General features: G+C 47.7%; 1 protein-coding gene across 4 annotated transcripts in view; it reads right to left on the bottom strand.

Annotated features, from left to right (window-relative positions):
* The window catches only part of Gnao1 (G protein subunit alpha o1), a 153,965-nt gene that overhangs the window by 57,287 nt on the left and 80,038 nt on the right, over positions 1-16,640 (bottom strand). For all 4 annotated transcript variants that reach the window (XM_074055975.1, XM_074055974.1, XM_074055977.1 and 1 more), the window contains one exon: positions 16,460-16,601. In XM_074055975.1, the coding sequence (XP_073912076.1) occupies positions 16,460-16,601 (142 nt within the window). The remainder of the gene's footprint in view (positions 1-16,459; positions 16,602-16,640) is intronic.

Raw genomic sequence — 16,640 nt, forward strand, 5'->3', positions numbered from 1 at the left:
CTCTGCATATAACATGGGGACATGCTACAGAGAAGGAAATAGGTACAGAGAGGTCACACACTAGTAAGCACTAGAGGAGCCACAATTCAAACAAGGCAGTCTGGCATCTGAGCTTTTTCACCTGTGGCCATGTCCCCAGACTTGCCATTCATGCATCACTTTTATCCCACCATATCAGTATAGCCCTGAAATTAGCCTCTTTTTATCTTTCTTTTTTTTTTTTTCTTGGTGGTACTAGAGTTTGAACTCAGAGCTTTGCACTCACTAGGCAGGTGCTCTACCCCTTGAGCCATGCCTCCAACCCTTTTTTCTCTGGTTGTTTTTCAGATAGGGTATCGCTTTTTGGCTGGCCAGCCTAGACTGTTATCCTCTTATTTTAGGCTTCTTGCCATAGACGGGATGACAGGTGCATGCCACCATGCCCAGATTGTTTTTTTGAGATGGAGGTCTTATGAACTTTTATGAACTTTTTTTTGCCCGGTAGAACAGGAACTATGATTCTCTGGATCTCAGCCTCTTGCATAGGTGGGATGACAGGTTATTTTTCCAATAGGGTCTTAAGTTTTTGCCCAGACCTGGTCTTGGACCACCATCCTTGTACCTAATGCCTTCTGTATAGCTGGGATTACAGGCATGAGCCACTATACCCAGCTAGTCTTGTCTTAAGTATATGTGAAATTTTAAGTTTGATACATTGATTTCTTTTAAAATAAACATTAAAATAGTTATACCGCTTCAAAAGTGGAAGTAAAAGGTTAATCCAGCTACATTTAATCTCATACTTCACCAAAGTACATGTGCCATTCCAGAGAAACCCTAACACCACACAGGAGGAGTCCCCAGAGCTCTGTCTGGCACACAGCCCACGAAGCAGAGCTCCAGAGTAAATGTGCATCAGTCTTAGAAGGGCAGTACATCTTTACAGAGCTTGGGAGGCTCTTCCACAACAGTAGCTGACATTAGCTTTGCTCCATGTTGACACAGAGGAGCAAGGATCTCTTAACTGCTTGACCACTGAAACTCAGCTGGATCCAAGTGAGACAAAGGGGCCAAGAAATGGGCCTCATACCAAACAGGAGGTGCTGCTTCAATAAGCTGGTAGTCACCTGGCTAAAACATACACCTAAGCTGCCTGTTGATGAAAGCCTTTTCTTCCGGAGGGCATAGCCAAGCATTTCCTAGACCCCTCTGCAGTTAGGTGTGACCATGGGACCTGGCTAAAGCTCTGGCTGAAGGAGTACGACTTGGCCCAAATACTTCCCTGGCAGCTTTCCACATGTTCTCTTCCCCTGTCAGTGGGTCAGTGAAGCCACTGTTCACATAGAGGAGCTAGCTCTTGGCTGTATAGAACACTGCACCTCCTACTTCCTACCCACACTGTCACACTGGACTATGATGGTGAAAATGAAAGGGATTTACTTTTTTGCCAAGGCCAGGGCTTGGATTTAAGAACATCCCCTGGGGCTCCCCACAGAGCTGTGTGATCAGTAAGGGTCCATATACAGTAGGTCACACAGGCTAAGTCTTCTGCAGTCCTGATTCTTCTCACACCATCCCTGCACTCTCCTCAGGCCCTCAGGCTGGATGTTTGAGATGCTGACTGCAGCAATCCTGCAGGGATACTCAGTTCTGTGGTGGCTGCTTCTTGAGGCTGGATCATGGAGAGGCAGCCAAATCTACAGGCTGAGAGAGCTGCTCAGGGTAGGGACTGCTGGGGGTTGTTTCCTGGGCTGAACTGCAAGGGGGGTGGGAGGGACCTTTTAGTTTTGGAAACTGGACTACAAAAATGTGCACTTTGACCCTAGGAGACACCTCTGTACACTGTGGGCAATGATTGTCCATGGATCACCTGCTCATTCTAGGTCAGGCTCTGTATTATGTGCTGGGGACTGATTCTAACTGGAGTCATACGATATGGTCCTGAAACGGCTCCCCAGGCTCTCAGAGACAGGGAGCCAGGAAAGGCCTCTAGAGGTGGAGAGCAGAGCTGTGGGTCTGGGGGCAGGGACAGGTGAAGAAGAGACCTCAGACAATACCCCTGAGGCCCACGCTGCAACAGAGCCCTTGAGGAGTGTAAGAGCTGGGATGCGCCTTCAGAGAGCAGTGGATGCTGTGCTGTGGAGGGGCTGGATATGCATTTTATAATTTCCCTTTGGCTGCTGTGTAGTGCAGTTTCCAGGGTGGAGGCAGCCAAGGTAATGGGAAAGTTGTGGGGGAGGAGACTGCTGCAATTCTTTGAGGGCCTGAGTAGGGCACGGACATTTGGTAGCAGTATCTCCTCCTGCTCTGAGCTCTATGTGCCCTGATGATACCATGGACACTTACCCATGGGCTCCGAATTTGGGTTAATCAACAGAATGTGTGCAAACTGTTTGTGACAGTGCCTTCATCCAGCAGCCCAAAGGCCTCTTTGGCCTTCTCACCCCACTCAGCGTGCTCGGTATGCTTTGCCATCTCACCCATGCCAAGCAAAGAGCTCCTGAAATCCATCCTCCACTACCCACTACAATGGTGCCTTATAGACTGATCAGACTATAACTGACAGCTGCAATAGTCCTTCACCTCTCCTGCATCCCTGAGCCATGGTTACCCTTGACACAAAGGCAGTGACAGTAGCACTTGACAGTGTTTTTTTTTTTTTTCTACCCAATTTAGTGACTTTAACTCCATGGCTTGGTGGCCTATGTGTGCCAGTGTGGGAGAGTAAAATGTCCCACCCAAATACACTCTCCTTTAGCATACTTCAAACTGGTTATTGAAAGAAACTGCAGACTGTGCAGTCATAGGAATGGGACATTTTTGAAAAGAAATTTACAATCATCTACCTTAGTAAGCCAACAGCAGATGCAGACAGAGGCATTTCTTACAGGCATTTCTATCTGATAACCCCATCCTGCCAGGGGAGGGGTCTTCCCATAGGAAGAAGAGACTGGGGATAGGATAACTGGACCACCAGAAGGATGTTGTCTTTGTCTGCATCATAGGACAACACTTGTTTGCTGTGCTCCTCTGCCCCTAAACCTTCCACAGCCCATGCTCCCTTCCTTGAAGCTCTATATAAGAGCCAGTCATTGGGCCCCTCTTTGAGTCCCATATTCCCATGGCATGCAGTAAAAACTTATATGTTCTTTTTCTTCTTTTCTGTTGTTGGTTTGTTTGTGTTTACTTATTGATTGTTATGACGTTTGAACTTAGGGCCTCGTGCTTGCTAGGCAGGCACTCTACCATTTGAGCCACTCCACCAGCCCATACTATCAGTTTGTATCATAAACTAAAGTGACTGAACCTTTGGAATAAGAGAATAAATTAAAAATCTCCCTACACAGCCCATATCAGCACCCCCACTGGGCAGGGGCAATGCCCTTTCCTTCAGGCCTCTGTCCAAGGCCACAGTCCCAGGCCTTGCACTAAGTGCAGCATCACAGTATCAACTCCTTCCTTAGGAGAAAGTTAATCTTCAACTTAATACACATGTCCTGCCTTTGGAACTCTGGATTTTCTTTTTCTTTAGATACAAAGGAAGAGCTCTCTGCTTGGCAATCACTTAAACTTAGTAATTAAGTTCTGCCAGGAGAATTTATAGAGCTGAAGTGGGGGTGGGATGAGGGAGGGGAGATTTTAGTTATGATTCCTCAGATTTAATGGATGAAAAACTGAGAGTTTATGGGGCAAGGGACTTGCTTGTGGTTTGGGCCTGGCTTTACTATGAAGGGTCAGTGTTCTTCCCAATGCCAGGCTCAGGCCTGCCATGCCTCTAGGTCAGGACAGACTGCCACTGCACTGACTCTAGCCACTACCTACTCAGTTCCTGGGGGCCTCAGGCTGCCTATAGTCCTGCCCCTCTGGACAAATGTTAGAGAATTAAACTGAGAGGATACTGGCCCCCACACTGGCCACTCATCGTCAGGGTTAGTGGCTGAGAGATAAGGACTGCGTGGTTGTGTGTTCCCATTCCTCCCGCCTACCCACCCACCCACTTTTCCTCAGGAGAAAGCAGCCTCCTTGTAGAGGCCAGGACTGGTTCTCCTCTCCCCACACAGCTTAGAGACTTCTAGACCTGGAGCCTGAGTACGTATTCTGGGCTCACATCCTACATGCCCAAGAGGGAGACACTTGGGGTAGCCTTCCACCCTCCTCCTCCCATGGCCTTGGTGGCCATGGCCTAGGAACAGACAAGGCCTTTGTTGCTCTGTGGGTACCCTAGCCTCACCTGCGAGGGGATTAGGCATGACCATGGCCAGTTGGGGCAAAGTTTATGCCTGAGTCACTGTGACAATGGCTGAAGCTGGCCTTTTCCCAGTTTCTGAGCACTTATTGGCTATTAACTATGCACATAGCTTAGTGCTTGCTCTGAGACTGTGTCTCCCAGTGATGCCTCTGGTGGGTCTGCCTCCTCACTAATGGGAGCCAGGCTGCTGGATTAGACCCCAGCTCTACCACTTACTAGTGGTGAGACCTTGGGCTAGCACTCTCTGAACTTCAGTCTCCTTATCTGTAGAATGAGGATAATAATACAATGACAGATCAATCAGGATCCTGTCAAGAAACCCTCATAGGGGCAAGAGAAAAAAAGCAAACAAATGGAAAATGCTAGAACAGTGTGAGGCACACAGAGCTGCCCAGGGAACCTCTTTCTGCCACTCGTGGTGGCAAGCAGAGTGCAAGGGAAGGCAAGAGCCTCAGGTAACTTGAGCCACTTTAATGAATGATAACAGGAGAGACCCCTGGCCCAAACCTTGGGTTCATTCTTAGCCACAGGCTGTTCTGCCCCATCAGGACCTCAATGCTATGGGAATAAAAGTGGCAGCAAGGGAATCAGCCAACAGTGGCTCTGCCCAATTGCCAGGTGCTGACGAGTGTGTGGGACAGGGGCTGTGGAACAGGAGACAGGCTGACAGAAGTTACCGGAAATGGGGAATGTGGCTATTGCTCCCTGTGCGGGCAGGAGAGGGACTCACAGGTGGGAAGAGACTGGTTTTCATCCCAGCACTGCTGTTATTAGGTGGTACCTTCTTGGGCAAGTCTCCTCACACTGTGCCCAGTGTACTCTGTGAAAGGAGGGCCTGGGTGAGAGCAGCTCCCACAGAATGGTTGTACAAGGGTTACACAAGATGGCATGGGAAACTGGGCGAGGCATGCCAACGCACCTCCTTGCTATGGGACTCTGGGGCCTTTCATAGGGAACATGTGCTCTGGTTCCCACAACCATATACAGTCCTTGTCCCAGACCTGCTTGATAAGAAGCACGATCCACTCCATCATACCCCGAGACTTGGTTTGGAGGAATCCTGCTTCCAGGAGGCTAGTGCAAAATTGGAGGTCCAGCAAAGTGCTGAATATGAAGGCCCTCTGTAATTAAATTTCAACAGGGGCTGCCATAGCCCATGGGGACTGTGGACGCCCATGAAGGGAAGGGCTGAGCAGCTGGTGTGGCATCCTGAGCATGTGGGAGGAATGCTGGGCCTCCAGGGATAAGTGGCCAAGGAAAGGCTCTCTGGTAAAGATGCCAACTGAGGTGCAGGCCCACCAAGAGGTGCCAACCTATGCAGGATCCTTGTCCTATGAAGGGAGGCTGGTCCTCAATGGCCACTGGGGAAGGGGCATGAGAATCTGATCCTCTGGGCCAGAGGAGAATCCTGGGCCTTAGATAGTAAGTAAATCTGAAGCAAACTGACATGATGTAACCAGGTCCAACAGGGAGACTTCTAACTCCCTGGCCTACCAGGTCAGTCCCCATGGAACACTGCTTGTCACTGGCTCTTCCCTCCCCCAAACCAGACACCTCCTGGCCCATACCATTGGAGAATCTACTCCTTGGCCTGGCATGCAAGGCCTTCTATAATCCAGTCCCCTTCCTGTAAAGCATGGCTTCTCCTTTCCCTTCCTCTCTTGGCTGCTGGCTAGAATGAGTAGAGGAGGCAGGCTCTTAGAAAGCACACAGACCCTGAGTATGACAGAGCAACAAGACAGAGGGCCCCACTCTGTGTCACATCTGGGCTGTTCAGGCAAGTGAGAAATGCATTTTTACCTTGTTATGCCATGGTTATTTTGAGGGTCTTTGTTATAGCAGATGGTATCATTTGTTATGGAAATGATACCAGATACACTAGTGTTATTTCCATTTTATAGATGAAGAAACTGGGGCTCAGGGTAGTTAACGAACTGCTCAAGGTCACAAACCTAAAATATGGGGAGCTGGCTTTTGCCCTTGGGCCTGACTCAAAGCTTATGCTCTTTGTCCCACCCAAGGGCATCATAATTCAAGTCCACAAACCGAAAATAGTGACAGAGCCCCTGGCAGGTGTACTTGGCTGCAGGACTGTGCCCAGAGAGCCACCCTGGATTGGGAAGGCCATCCTTCCTCTCATTGGCCAGTGTCACCAGGAGTACCAGCTGGTCTCAGCATTAGGCAGGGAGCAGGGTTACCATGGGAAGTGCAGCAGGAAGGAGAAAGGAAGGAAGGGGGTGGGGGGTGGGCAGGGCCCCTACAGAGCTGGAAGAGCTGAGCAAAATTCAGCAGTGAGCTAATCCAGGACTGTGCCCTGGAGACCTCAGGCTAGAGATACTGGGGGAGGTGAATTTAGTCAAAGGATCCCAATCCACATCTCCTTGAGAAGCCATTGGTTGCTCCTGGGCTAAATCAGAAGGGAGAAAGGAGAAGCTGAGCCTGCTAGAGCTTGTGCTGGGTGATGTGAGCTTGCTATCTGGGCCAGAAAGGGTCTGTCGGCATCAGTGGTAGCAGCAACGTGTTCATGTTGTGTGTGGTGGAGCACATTGCATTGGAAAAGCTCACATCCATGATTATTTGATCATCATAAGGATATAATGTGTCCCCAATTTACAGAGGAGAGAACTGAGGCTGGTGTGGGGCTGAGAAAGGGTTGTTGGTGGATCTCCGGATGTGCAGTCTGGAGGTGTTTTCCCTAAACAAAGTCCAGTGCAGAGACCAGGACTGCCATTGTGTTCAGGGCCTGGAGGGCCTATCTGCATTGGTTATGGGCAGTGGGTCTCCACAGACATCTGCTGGGTTTAGTTTGGTGGTAGGCAGACCGAGCAGGGTGAAGTTCCACGCTAGATAGATCCAGAGTGAGGCCCGTTCTCTCTTTGGGCCAACAGTACTGCTCTGGATCCCTAGATGCCTATTAGCTCCTCTCCCTGTTGTCACTCTTGTTCCCCCTCATCCATTCTCCCCATAGTCAGTGAGCCTCTCCAAAGGCCAACCATGGCTTGGCCCTGCTTAAAAACTGCAGTAGCTTCTGGCTGAACTAGTAAGAAAGCCAAATTCTTTCCATGCCTAGAAGCTTTTCTCACATGGCTGGCCTCTGCCTCCTCCTTTCGGCCTCATTTTTTGCCACTATCCCCAACAACTCCCTTTGGCTTTGGTGCTCCAAAGACACTGGACTTGGTTCAGACCCTCATCCTCAGCTAGGACTTCCCACCTCAGAGCCTTCACACACGCAGTTCCACCTGTCATTTATGTGCCATTCTCATTTGCCTCATTAGCGCTAGTCCCTTCTGCTTTTTGTCCTCAGCACATGCCAGGCCAGGCCCATAGTCAGGACATTCAGAGCTTCCTGGACTACTAAGAGGTGGTGCCTGTTCACCAGCTGAGTCCCTGGTGGGTGGCACACCTGCTTGTGCTCATTCATCATGGTATATTGTGACACTTTCAGCTGGAGGAGCTGGGAGTGGCACTCACAGAGACATAGGTCATTCTCCTAAAAAATGACAAAGCTGCCATTACAGGAATGTCTGCTCTGTGCTAGGCACTGGGCTAAGCCCTTTCCCCCAAATGGGACACCCGACGGGTGGGGCAGCACCATTTCCCAACTGTCACATGGCCTTGCTTGCCACTCTCTTGCTTTCCGGGTCCCTTCCTTCTCTCCTTGTCTCTACCTCTTCCATGCCTTGCTCAGTCTTGTTCAGTATCAACACCCTTGGCCTCCTCTGAAAACTAGTGAGGGGCACTGAGGCAACCCCTGCCTTCCAGCCACAGGAGGGATTTCCAGGAGGAGGTTGTGCTGCCTCTTTGACTTGAGATAGTTCAGGGGCCTTGACACTAACCTTCCATCTGGTTTTGAAATAACTATGACACTCAGGCTTCTAGTCCTGGCCCTTCACTACATTCATTGTGAGGTGGCAGTAGGAGTAGTGGGTAACAACAGCTCTTTTTGGAGCACTTACAAGGTGCCAGGCACTTTGCTTAGCTCTTGCCATGCATTAATCCTTTTAGACATGACAATCCTGTATGTAGGTAGTGTTATTATTGCCTCCATTTTTCAGATGAGGAAGCCAAGCCAAGTGGTGAGTCTGAAGTCCAATGGCTATCAAGTGGCAAGGCTTGGATTCTAAGTCATACCTGCTTACCTGAAACTCTGCAAGACCACCTTACCTCCCAGAGGAGCTGTGCCTCCCAAGTTCTAAAGTGACAGTCACCTTGAAGGTCTCTGCTAGCTCAGGAAGGCTCCTGTGCAAAACACCTTTGCCACCAACCCGTCTCCCCTCTTCATCTCCAACTGCTCCATCGCTCTCTGCTTCAGCCCTAGTGGAAAGGTAGGGGTGCTGTGTGTCCATTTCCCCTGCTACCTGGGATCCTAGGGACCCTGGTAGCTTAAGTAAGGTTCTCCATGTAAATCTCATTCATTTTGATATGCTGTACATGCATATAATGTACTTTGATCAAATTCACCCTTGCTATTATTCTTTCTTTGGGCTTCTTAATCACTGGGCCAGGTGACCTTGGTAGTGATGGGAATTAAACCCAGGACCTCATGCATGCTAGGACACTGTTCTACCTCTTTGACTTGAGGTACTTTGGAAGCCTGGACACTGACCTACTCAATGTACTCAGCAAGGCATGGCAGGGAAGCCAGGCAAGGCAAGATAGAGATCAGGAGCTGACTGAGATCTCTACAGTGACCAGTGAGACTAGTGTACTGGAGAAAGGTGAGGGGAGGACGCCTGGCTTGTGACATGGGCAGCATTTGATTTTACCTGCCCCTGGCTCATTTAGGGGATACTCTTTCCTAGATACTCCTGCTTCCAGCTTTGTGTTACCAGGATTCACCTATTATCCAGTTATTTCCACTGGAGAAGCTACCAGCTGGAGAATGTATCCCCATTCCTGACCTTTGGACATGGCTTTGGTGTTATTTAATTACCATAATGGTCTGCAGGGAATGTGACAGGTGAAGACTGGTTCCATCCCAAGCCCCTTTCTCTTGCCTATGAGTCCAGAGAAGCCACATGTCCATGTAGAGTAAGGAAAAGTCTAGGGCTATCCCATTTCTTCCTTCCACCTATGGACTCCTCATGCGAGGGGTAGTGTTTGCCACCATAGAACCATGACGATCCAAAGAGCCAGTGAGGCAATGTCCAGGCCCTGGTGCTGCATGGCTTTGGAAGCAGCCCTGGGAGTGTCAACTCTTGGGACTACACTGAGTAAACAATGGCTGCCCCCATGGTTTAGGCCACTACAGTTTGGGTGGTTTTCATATGAAGACCAGGTTGTTTCTCTAGGATGGATAGTTGAAGCAGGTCAGAATCCAAGCAAAACTAGAGCTCCTCCTACCTACTCTCAGCTTCATGCACACCTCTGCTTAGCTAATGCGGCACTCTCCCAGGATGGGCTGCTCACTGCAGCCTAATCAACCTTTCAAAACCAGGGTAGGTGTCCCTTTGCTTTAAGACACTTGAGGCAATGCTAGTTAACCTTTCCCGAGCACTTACTATGTACTGAAACCTGATCTAAGAACTTGATTTACTGAGTCATTTAATCCACAGGCAACCCCATAAAGTAGGTCACTATTACCATCTTCATCATCATCACTCAATTGTGTAACTGAGGAAGGCAAGGCACATGGGCCTTGTCCTATTTTCTCACATCAGGAAGTAAAGGAGCTGGGCCTTGACTCAAGCAGCACAGCCCCAAAGCCTGTGTACCGTTGTGCCTCACCATGCTGCTTAGGTGCATTGCCTTGCAGTATCTGCTTCTGCACTGCAGAATAAATAAAAAAAGAAATGCTGTCTACTTGTCCCTTGGTCTGTCCACCTAAGGGACAAAAGCTGGGTCTTGCCTCCCAGTGCATGAACACATGAGTAGAAGAGTACATGGGCAAACATGGAAGACCACTCCAGCCACCCTTTCTCTGGCTGGTGAGGGGATCAAGAAGGCATGAGAAGGAGTGCATTCTGTACCTATACCTTTCATTCTTCTCCCCATGGATGCATCTGTTTAGGGAAGGGGCCATCTGTCCTCTTTCAAAGCATATCCCTAGTACCTGGCCCAGAAGACCATGCAGCTATTGGATGAGTGGGGTTTCTCACAGACTCACTGGTGTACTGACCCTGGCTAGTCATAGCGCATGATGATGCAGGGACATGCAGATGAACAAGACTGTGTCCTCCCAGATTCACTGTGTGGTTGCAGATGTGGAAGTAAAGCTTGGGAGTGATCAGTTTAGAGGAGAGAGTAGCCATTTTAAGCTAAGGAGACCCAAGACTCTAAGGAGAGGCACTGAGAGACATCTCCTAAATCTGGGACTTTGGCCCTTCTCTTCTTTCCCATCTTGAAAGTTGCTGTTCTTTAGGGTTGGTTTTCCTTTTGGAGGAAGATCAGAAAGAGCTACTGGTGCTGCCACTCTGGGACAAGGTACAACAGACAGATCAGCAGGACTTAAACAGTGAATGACATTTCTACCACACCAAAAGCCTGGGCATGACCCAGACATACAGCAAAAAGCACAGGGCATGGACTGACCTGGCTGCACCAGATCCTAGAGAGCAGGAAATGTCTGAGCTGGCAGAAACCTTGGAAATCAAGTGCCCATCTTCTCTTCTGAGGGACATTTCTGCACAAGACTGAAAGTCCCTTGTTCTTTGCATCAATCCCTGTTACCTTGTGTAGCATTTCCCAAGAAAGATGTGCTCAATAAGTATTTGTGGAATGCATGACCAACAAAAAGAAAGCAAACAAGGCTCTAAGTTAGCTAGATGAGTGGAGGCAGTGTAGTTAAGATGGAACAAACTTAACAGTGATTTAGGAAACCTCAAGTTCTGGTCCTAGGTCTGCCATATATTACCTTGAATAAGTCTCTTCTCTGTTTGGGCCAATTTGACCACATGTACAAAATGGAGCAGCAGAATAAGATGATTTTGAATCTGGGCAGGCAAAAGAGCAGGGCAGGGCCAGGCTGTGGGGCTGGGATGGGTGGAGAGCCTGAGTGCCCAGCCCTTTGCAGATATCTATGCCTCTTCTGAGGTTTAGGCTATGGGAGTGAGGCTTTGTCTATCTCCTCCCCTACCTTCATCAGATCTGACAACTCTCCCTGAACTATCCTCAAGCCCCAGGGAAATTAGGTAGGCCCAGGCCAGCTAGTATCCTAGTTCTCATCTGCTTCAGAATTCACGTAAACTACAAGGTGAACAGTGCTGTGCTGTGGAGATGGTACCACAACATTTCCATGATTAGAAAAAAGATAAGTGTCCAGAGCTCTTTTGTGCCACTTAAATGTCAAGATCTCTTCTGCCAAAGGAGATCCAATGACATTCTGGAAACTAGTGTGAAATTTCATTCTGCCTCCCAGAGGTTGACATTATCTCTAGGGGACGTGGGGCGAGGGGGAGGGAGGAGTAGTTCTACTGAAGCCCCTGGTAGAGCAGAAGAGCATCAGGCCGCAATTCCAGCCAGCACAGATCCTTGGTCCTGCTTGGGCCAGTGACCTTGGGCAGCTAATATAGTGCCTTATACCTCCCTTTCTAACCAGGAAATATGCAGCTAATATTTGGCCATTCTCACTAGATTGATGTGAGGATAATTCAATATTATCAACAATTTTTTTTAATAATGAAAAGAACAATAGCTAGCTAGCATGTGCTGAGAATTTTCTGTATCTGGTACTATCCTATGCATGTTACATGCATTATTCCTATAGCAGTTGAATGAGGAAGCTATCAGAGTTATAACAATTTTACAGACAAAATCATGGAAGCTTGGGGAGGTTAACGAGTTTACAGGTTACCACAGCCATACAGTTGATGGTAGACCTGGGATTCAAACACAGTATCCAATACTCTGGTGTCAGGCATTGAGGTCAATAAGATGTACACTATATTCTCAAGGAGTTTAAAATTAAGTGAAAGAAGTAGGCACATGCACAGTTTTTCTTTTCTTTTCTTTTCTTTTTTTTAAAGGAAGGGAGCAAGAAAATGATAGTTTTTCAACTCAATAAAGTTGTCTGCAAGCTCAAGGCATTACTTGGCTACTATAGGACAGAAAGGTGTGACACCCCTTCTTACCCATCATAAGGCTGAAAGCCATCACTCCCATAGCAAAAGACAGATTAACAAGAAGAACACAGCAGATTTATTTAATCAAAGTACTGAGTGACTAAGAAGACTTTAGAAATGAAGACCCAGAGGTCCACAGAAAAGGTCTATTTGTATGCCTAGGTTCATAAAAATGGACAGTTCATAGAAATATGTAGGACTGCACAAAAAGGTGTGATTTAAAGTAATACACTAAGGGGAAACCCAGAAAGGCCTGTCTGTTTGGATTCTTTTTCCTTCTGAAATTAGGATGTTATGATCCACTCATCAGACAAGGTAGATCAGAGAATTTCTTTGTGGCCAGCTCTTACACAGAAAGACAAGTTTAAGGTTATATTTCTAGTTTATATGACCTGCCCAAGGAAGAGGTATTCTGGTTTCTATAACCACCTGGAGGGCGGACGGACCACAAGGGCAGGAGAAGATCAGAGAGAGACCTTGCTCCTGAGGCTCTTCCAAAATGTCCTTCAGTTCAAAGTAGTCAGCAGGCAAAAGTTCCATACTTTAGGGTATTGTTTGTATTTTTCTGAGCCCCAACACTACTATTCCATTAGTTTATAATATATGTCACGTATGCAAAGACGTAAACACACAGAATTTTGTATCTATTTATACATACACACGTGTGGTAAAATTTATTAACATGGGATTGTTGGAAGACTTTCCCTCCTCTCCCCCCAACTGGTTAAATTGAACCTTCTAACCCTGTAATCGTCCTGTCTCCCCTGTCCTTTCTTCCGGGGTCTGCACTCAGGCGCCTCCCTGGACCAATCCCTCTGCTTGGGTGATGCAGGAGAGGCCCAGACTAAGGGTAGAGGAAGGGGAAGGGAAACATTAGCTGAAAAGGTTAAGACAATTTGCATAATAATGACCTGGGGGTAGTGCAGAGGGGAGGAGAGGAGGAAGAAGGGAAGAAGGGGGAGGGAAAAGGAGAGGAGAGACTAGGAGAAAGCGAAGAAGAGATGGAGAAAGGGAGATGCGCTCCCTTACAGAAGGAGAGGGAAGAAATAGAGAGAGGGAAAGGCTTGTGGCTGATGGTAGGATGCATCTCTGGAGAATTAGTGGGGGGTAGAGGAGTAGCTCAAGGGAGTGGGTAGGACAGACATAAAGAAGACAGGAAAGGAAATGGGAGAAAAGCAGTGGGCGCTATCCTTTGGGTCTCTTTTCATATGCTTAGAGAGACTGGATAAGAATATGATTCTTTTAAGAATATTTTTTCTTTTTTTTTGCACAGGGTCTTGTTAGGTAGCCCAGGTTGGTCTCAAAGATCCTTCTGCCTCAGCTTCCCAAGTGCTGGGAATTACAGGCAGGTACTACCATACCCAGCAATTTAGGATTGTTTTGCTTGATTGTCCTATGCCTGTCTAAGTGGGCCCCTGCTATGGACCTGCTGCACAGGGACTGTAGTTTTGTTAGGGTTACATATCTATACTATACACATTATTTTTTGTTTTTTGCATTGCACAACCCCAGGCATGTCACTTAGTCTCTCTGTGCCTCTTTTTTTTTCACTTATAAAATGGAGACTGCAGCGGCATCCATTACACAGGTAGTTGTTAGGATTAAATAACTTAAACATTAAATAATGTTTATTAAATAATAATGTACCCAGGGCTGGAAAGCCTCTGTTATCTGGAGCCATTAATTACTGGAGGCTCAGTTTTCTGAAGCCTCTATTTACTGATCACTCTCACCTGTAAGCCTCTTAGGTTTGAAGGCTGACTCACCGTAGGCTACCTCCTGTCTCTTCTCAAGGCTCTACCATGCATGATACATTCCTCGGCTAAGCTGGTAATACTGTTGCCTCAGTTTCTTGGTCCTTATCCTTTTGTCCAATAACCAATGAATCACCAGGTTCTCTAATTTCTTATCTCTATATCTCCCTGTGCTGCCTTTCCAACTCCTCACCTAGACCCCCACACCTCACTAACCATCTACTGCAGCAGCTTCCTGACCTGCCTTCCCACATTTGGCTCCTCTGCTAGCCCACTCTGCATGTGCCATGAGAACTGCCTAAAATCTTACTTTCATCCCATCCCTCCCCAGTTCATAATCTCACTGCTTCCTGTCAGCAGGGTGAAACCCAAACTCCTTACCATATCTTCCATGGCCCACCAAATCTGTCTACACCCAAATCCTATAAAAGCACTTAGCCTCTTCTGCCAGTCATTACCAACCACTGCAGCACTCAGGTCTGGTTTAGTGCTTTGCTGCTTCAGGCTCCTTCTCACCCACATCTGCATCTGTCAAACCACACCCATGCTTCAAGGACTGTTTCTGCCTCCCTTTCCCTGAGAAACTTTCTCAGGCTACCTCATGGAAGCTGTGCTCATGCAGCCTATGAGCCCTGTCTTTCCAAAAAGATGACCAGCTCCTCAAAGGCTTCATGCCTTTGAACCTTTGCACAGGGCTTCACACACACCCACAAAACAGCTACTGCATAATCAACATCTGGTAATTTAGAATTGAAATTCCAGGTACTTTCCTTTTTCCTCTGAGACCTATCACAGCAAAGGATTTTTTTTTAAGACCTACTTTGTGCTTAGTAAGTAAAGGGCTCACACAGTGGCTGGAGGTGAGCAGGTAACTGTTGCTGTTACTGCAATTTGGATTGACTCTCTCTTATCCAAGGGACATGTTTTCTGCCGTTCTCCGGTGAGTGTGAGACTCTTCACATGAGAAGTCAACGTCCTAGAATAGGGGGCAGTCATCCTAGAACAAGGGTGGATGAAGTCATTCCACTGATTTGATGGACAAGGTTCACCTGGGTTCACTCCCATGATCTGAGTAGGTATTTCAGAGTCTGGGTTCTCCAGACACCATTCCACTCCTGTATATACCCAGCACCATCCCAACACCTTGCACACGGAAACCCACAGTAAACAGTTAACAGAAATAAGACAAGAATAATCAGCATCCTGGTGTCCCTTCCTCTTTCCACAGAACTGTTCTATGACCAAGAATAGAGCTAGTCTCCTGGGAGAGTAATTCTTACTGCATAGACAGCTTTCTGACCTGCCTCCAGGGGGCAGTAGGCAGGTCAAGGCCTACCAGTGCTCAATATTCCCATGGACATTATCAGCCAAAAAATTCCCCAGGGCCCAGAGCAGCCAATACCTGAGCTGGGATGACTCTGTCCCATGTAATTAGGATTTTGTGCATAAAATACTAAATTTTACATCTAGAGCTATCTGTAACAGGTTATCAGATTTAAAAAGACAGAATAGTTTTCCTCTGTGAGGGGGATGAATTTTAGCAAAGAATGTATATGTGTATCACACACACCTGAGTCACACAGTGATCACAGATGAAGACTCCCCACCCAGAAGCTCCAATGCAAGCCCAGTGCTCTGAGACCTTCAGCTGCTCCCTTCCCCAGGCTCCTGGTCTGAGGAGGATTATGGGATTCTCCATCCCAACAGGGGCCAAAGTGCTACTTCTGGATAGAACTCCTCTCTCTCACCCTCCCTCTCTTTCTTTATCTTTGCCAATGTAGCTCTATATAGTTCAGCCTTACCCTGAATGTGAACACTTGCAAATAAGAGGCTTTATATACTTATTCCATTCAACACTTATCAGATGCCTGGAAACTCAGCTGAAAAACTGCCCCTGTTCTAGGATGTTGACTTCTCATGTGAAGAGCCTCACATTCACCGGAGAAAGGCAGAAAGCAAGTCCCTTAGTATAAAGGAAAAGAGAGAGTCAATCCAAATGATTGCCCCCTCCTCCCCAACAAGGCAAGGACAGTTCTTCTTAGGATGGGAGATGGTGGCCAGAAGGGCAGATTGTGTTCAATAAGTATTTTTTTCTGCTCAAGCTAATTGCCCAAGGGCAGGTGCTGTGTTGCAGCAGCTTCAGTTTACAGTAGCTTACAACCCTTTCTCATCTGCAGGACACACCCTGGAATTCTGCAGCTGTTGCCTTTTTTGGTGACTTTGATGTGGAGATTTGCCTATCATAGAAGTCCCTGTGTTTGTGAGGCAGATTGATACAATGCCTTAGGCTGGTGACTGCCACCATCTATTTCCCATATGGAGCAGTCTCTTCTGGTCCCTGTAAGCAGCCTGGTATTATAGAACCACAGAGACAGGCCCTCTCCTCAGTGTGGCTAAAGGCTCAGGGGCCTGCCTACCTTTCTCTCCTTGTCACCATATTCAACGCCCAGAGTGTCCATGGCCCGAACAATGGCTGCCAGAGACTGGATGGTGTTGCTGTAGACAACAGGCTTGTACTGCTTCACATCTTCTCCAGAGAAGCCATCTTCATGGATGATCCTGGAGAAAAACCACACACACCACACCTGATGAGTACTT

Source organism: Castor canadensis, chromosome 15 (genome assembly GCF_047511655.1).
Source record: "Castor canadensis chromosome 15, mCasCan1.hap1v2, whole genome shotgun sequence".
In the NCBI taxonomy this organism is placed as follows: Eukaryota; Metazoa; Chordata; class Mammalia; order Rodentia; family Castoridae; genus Castor; species Castor canadensis.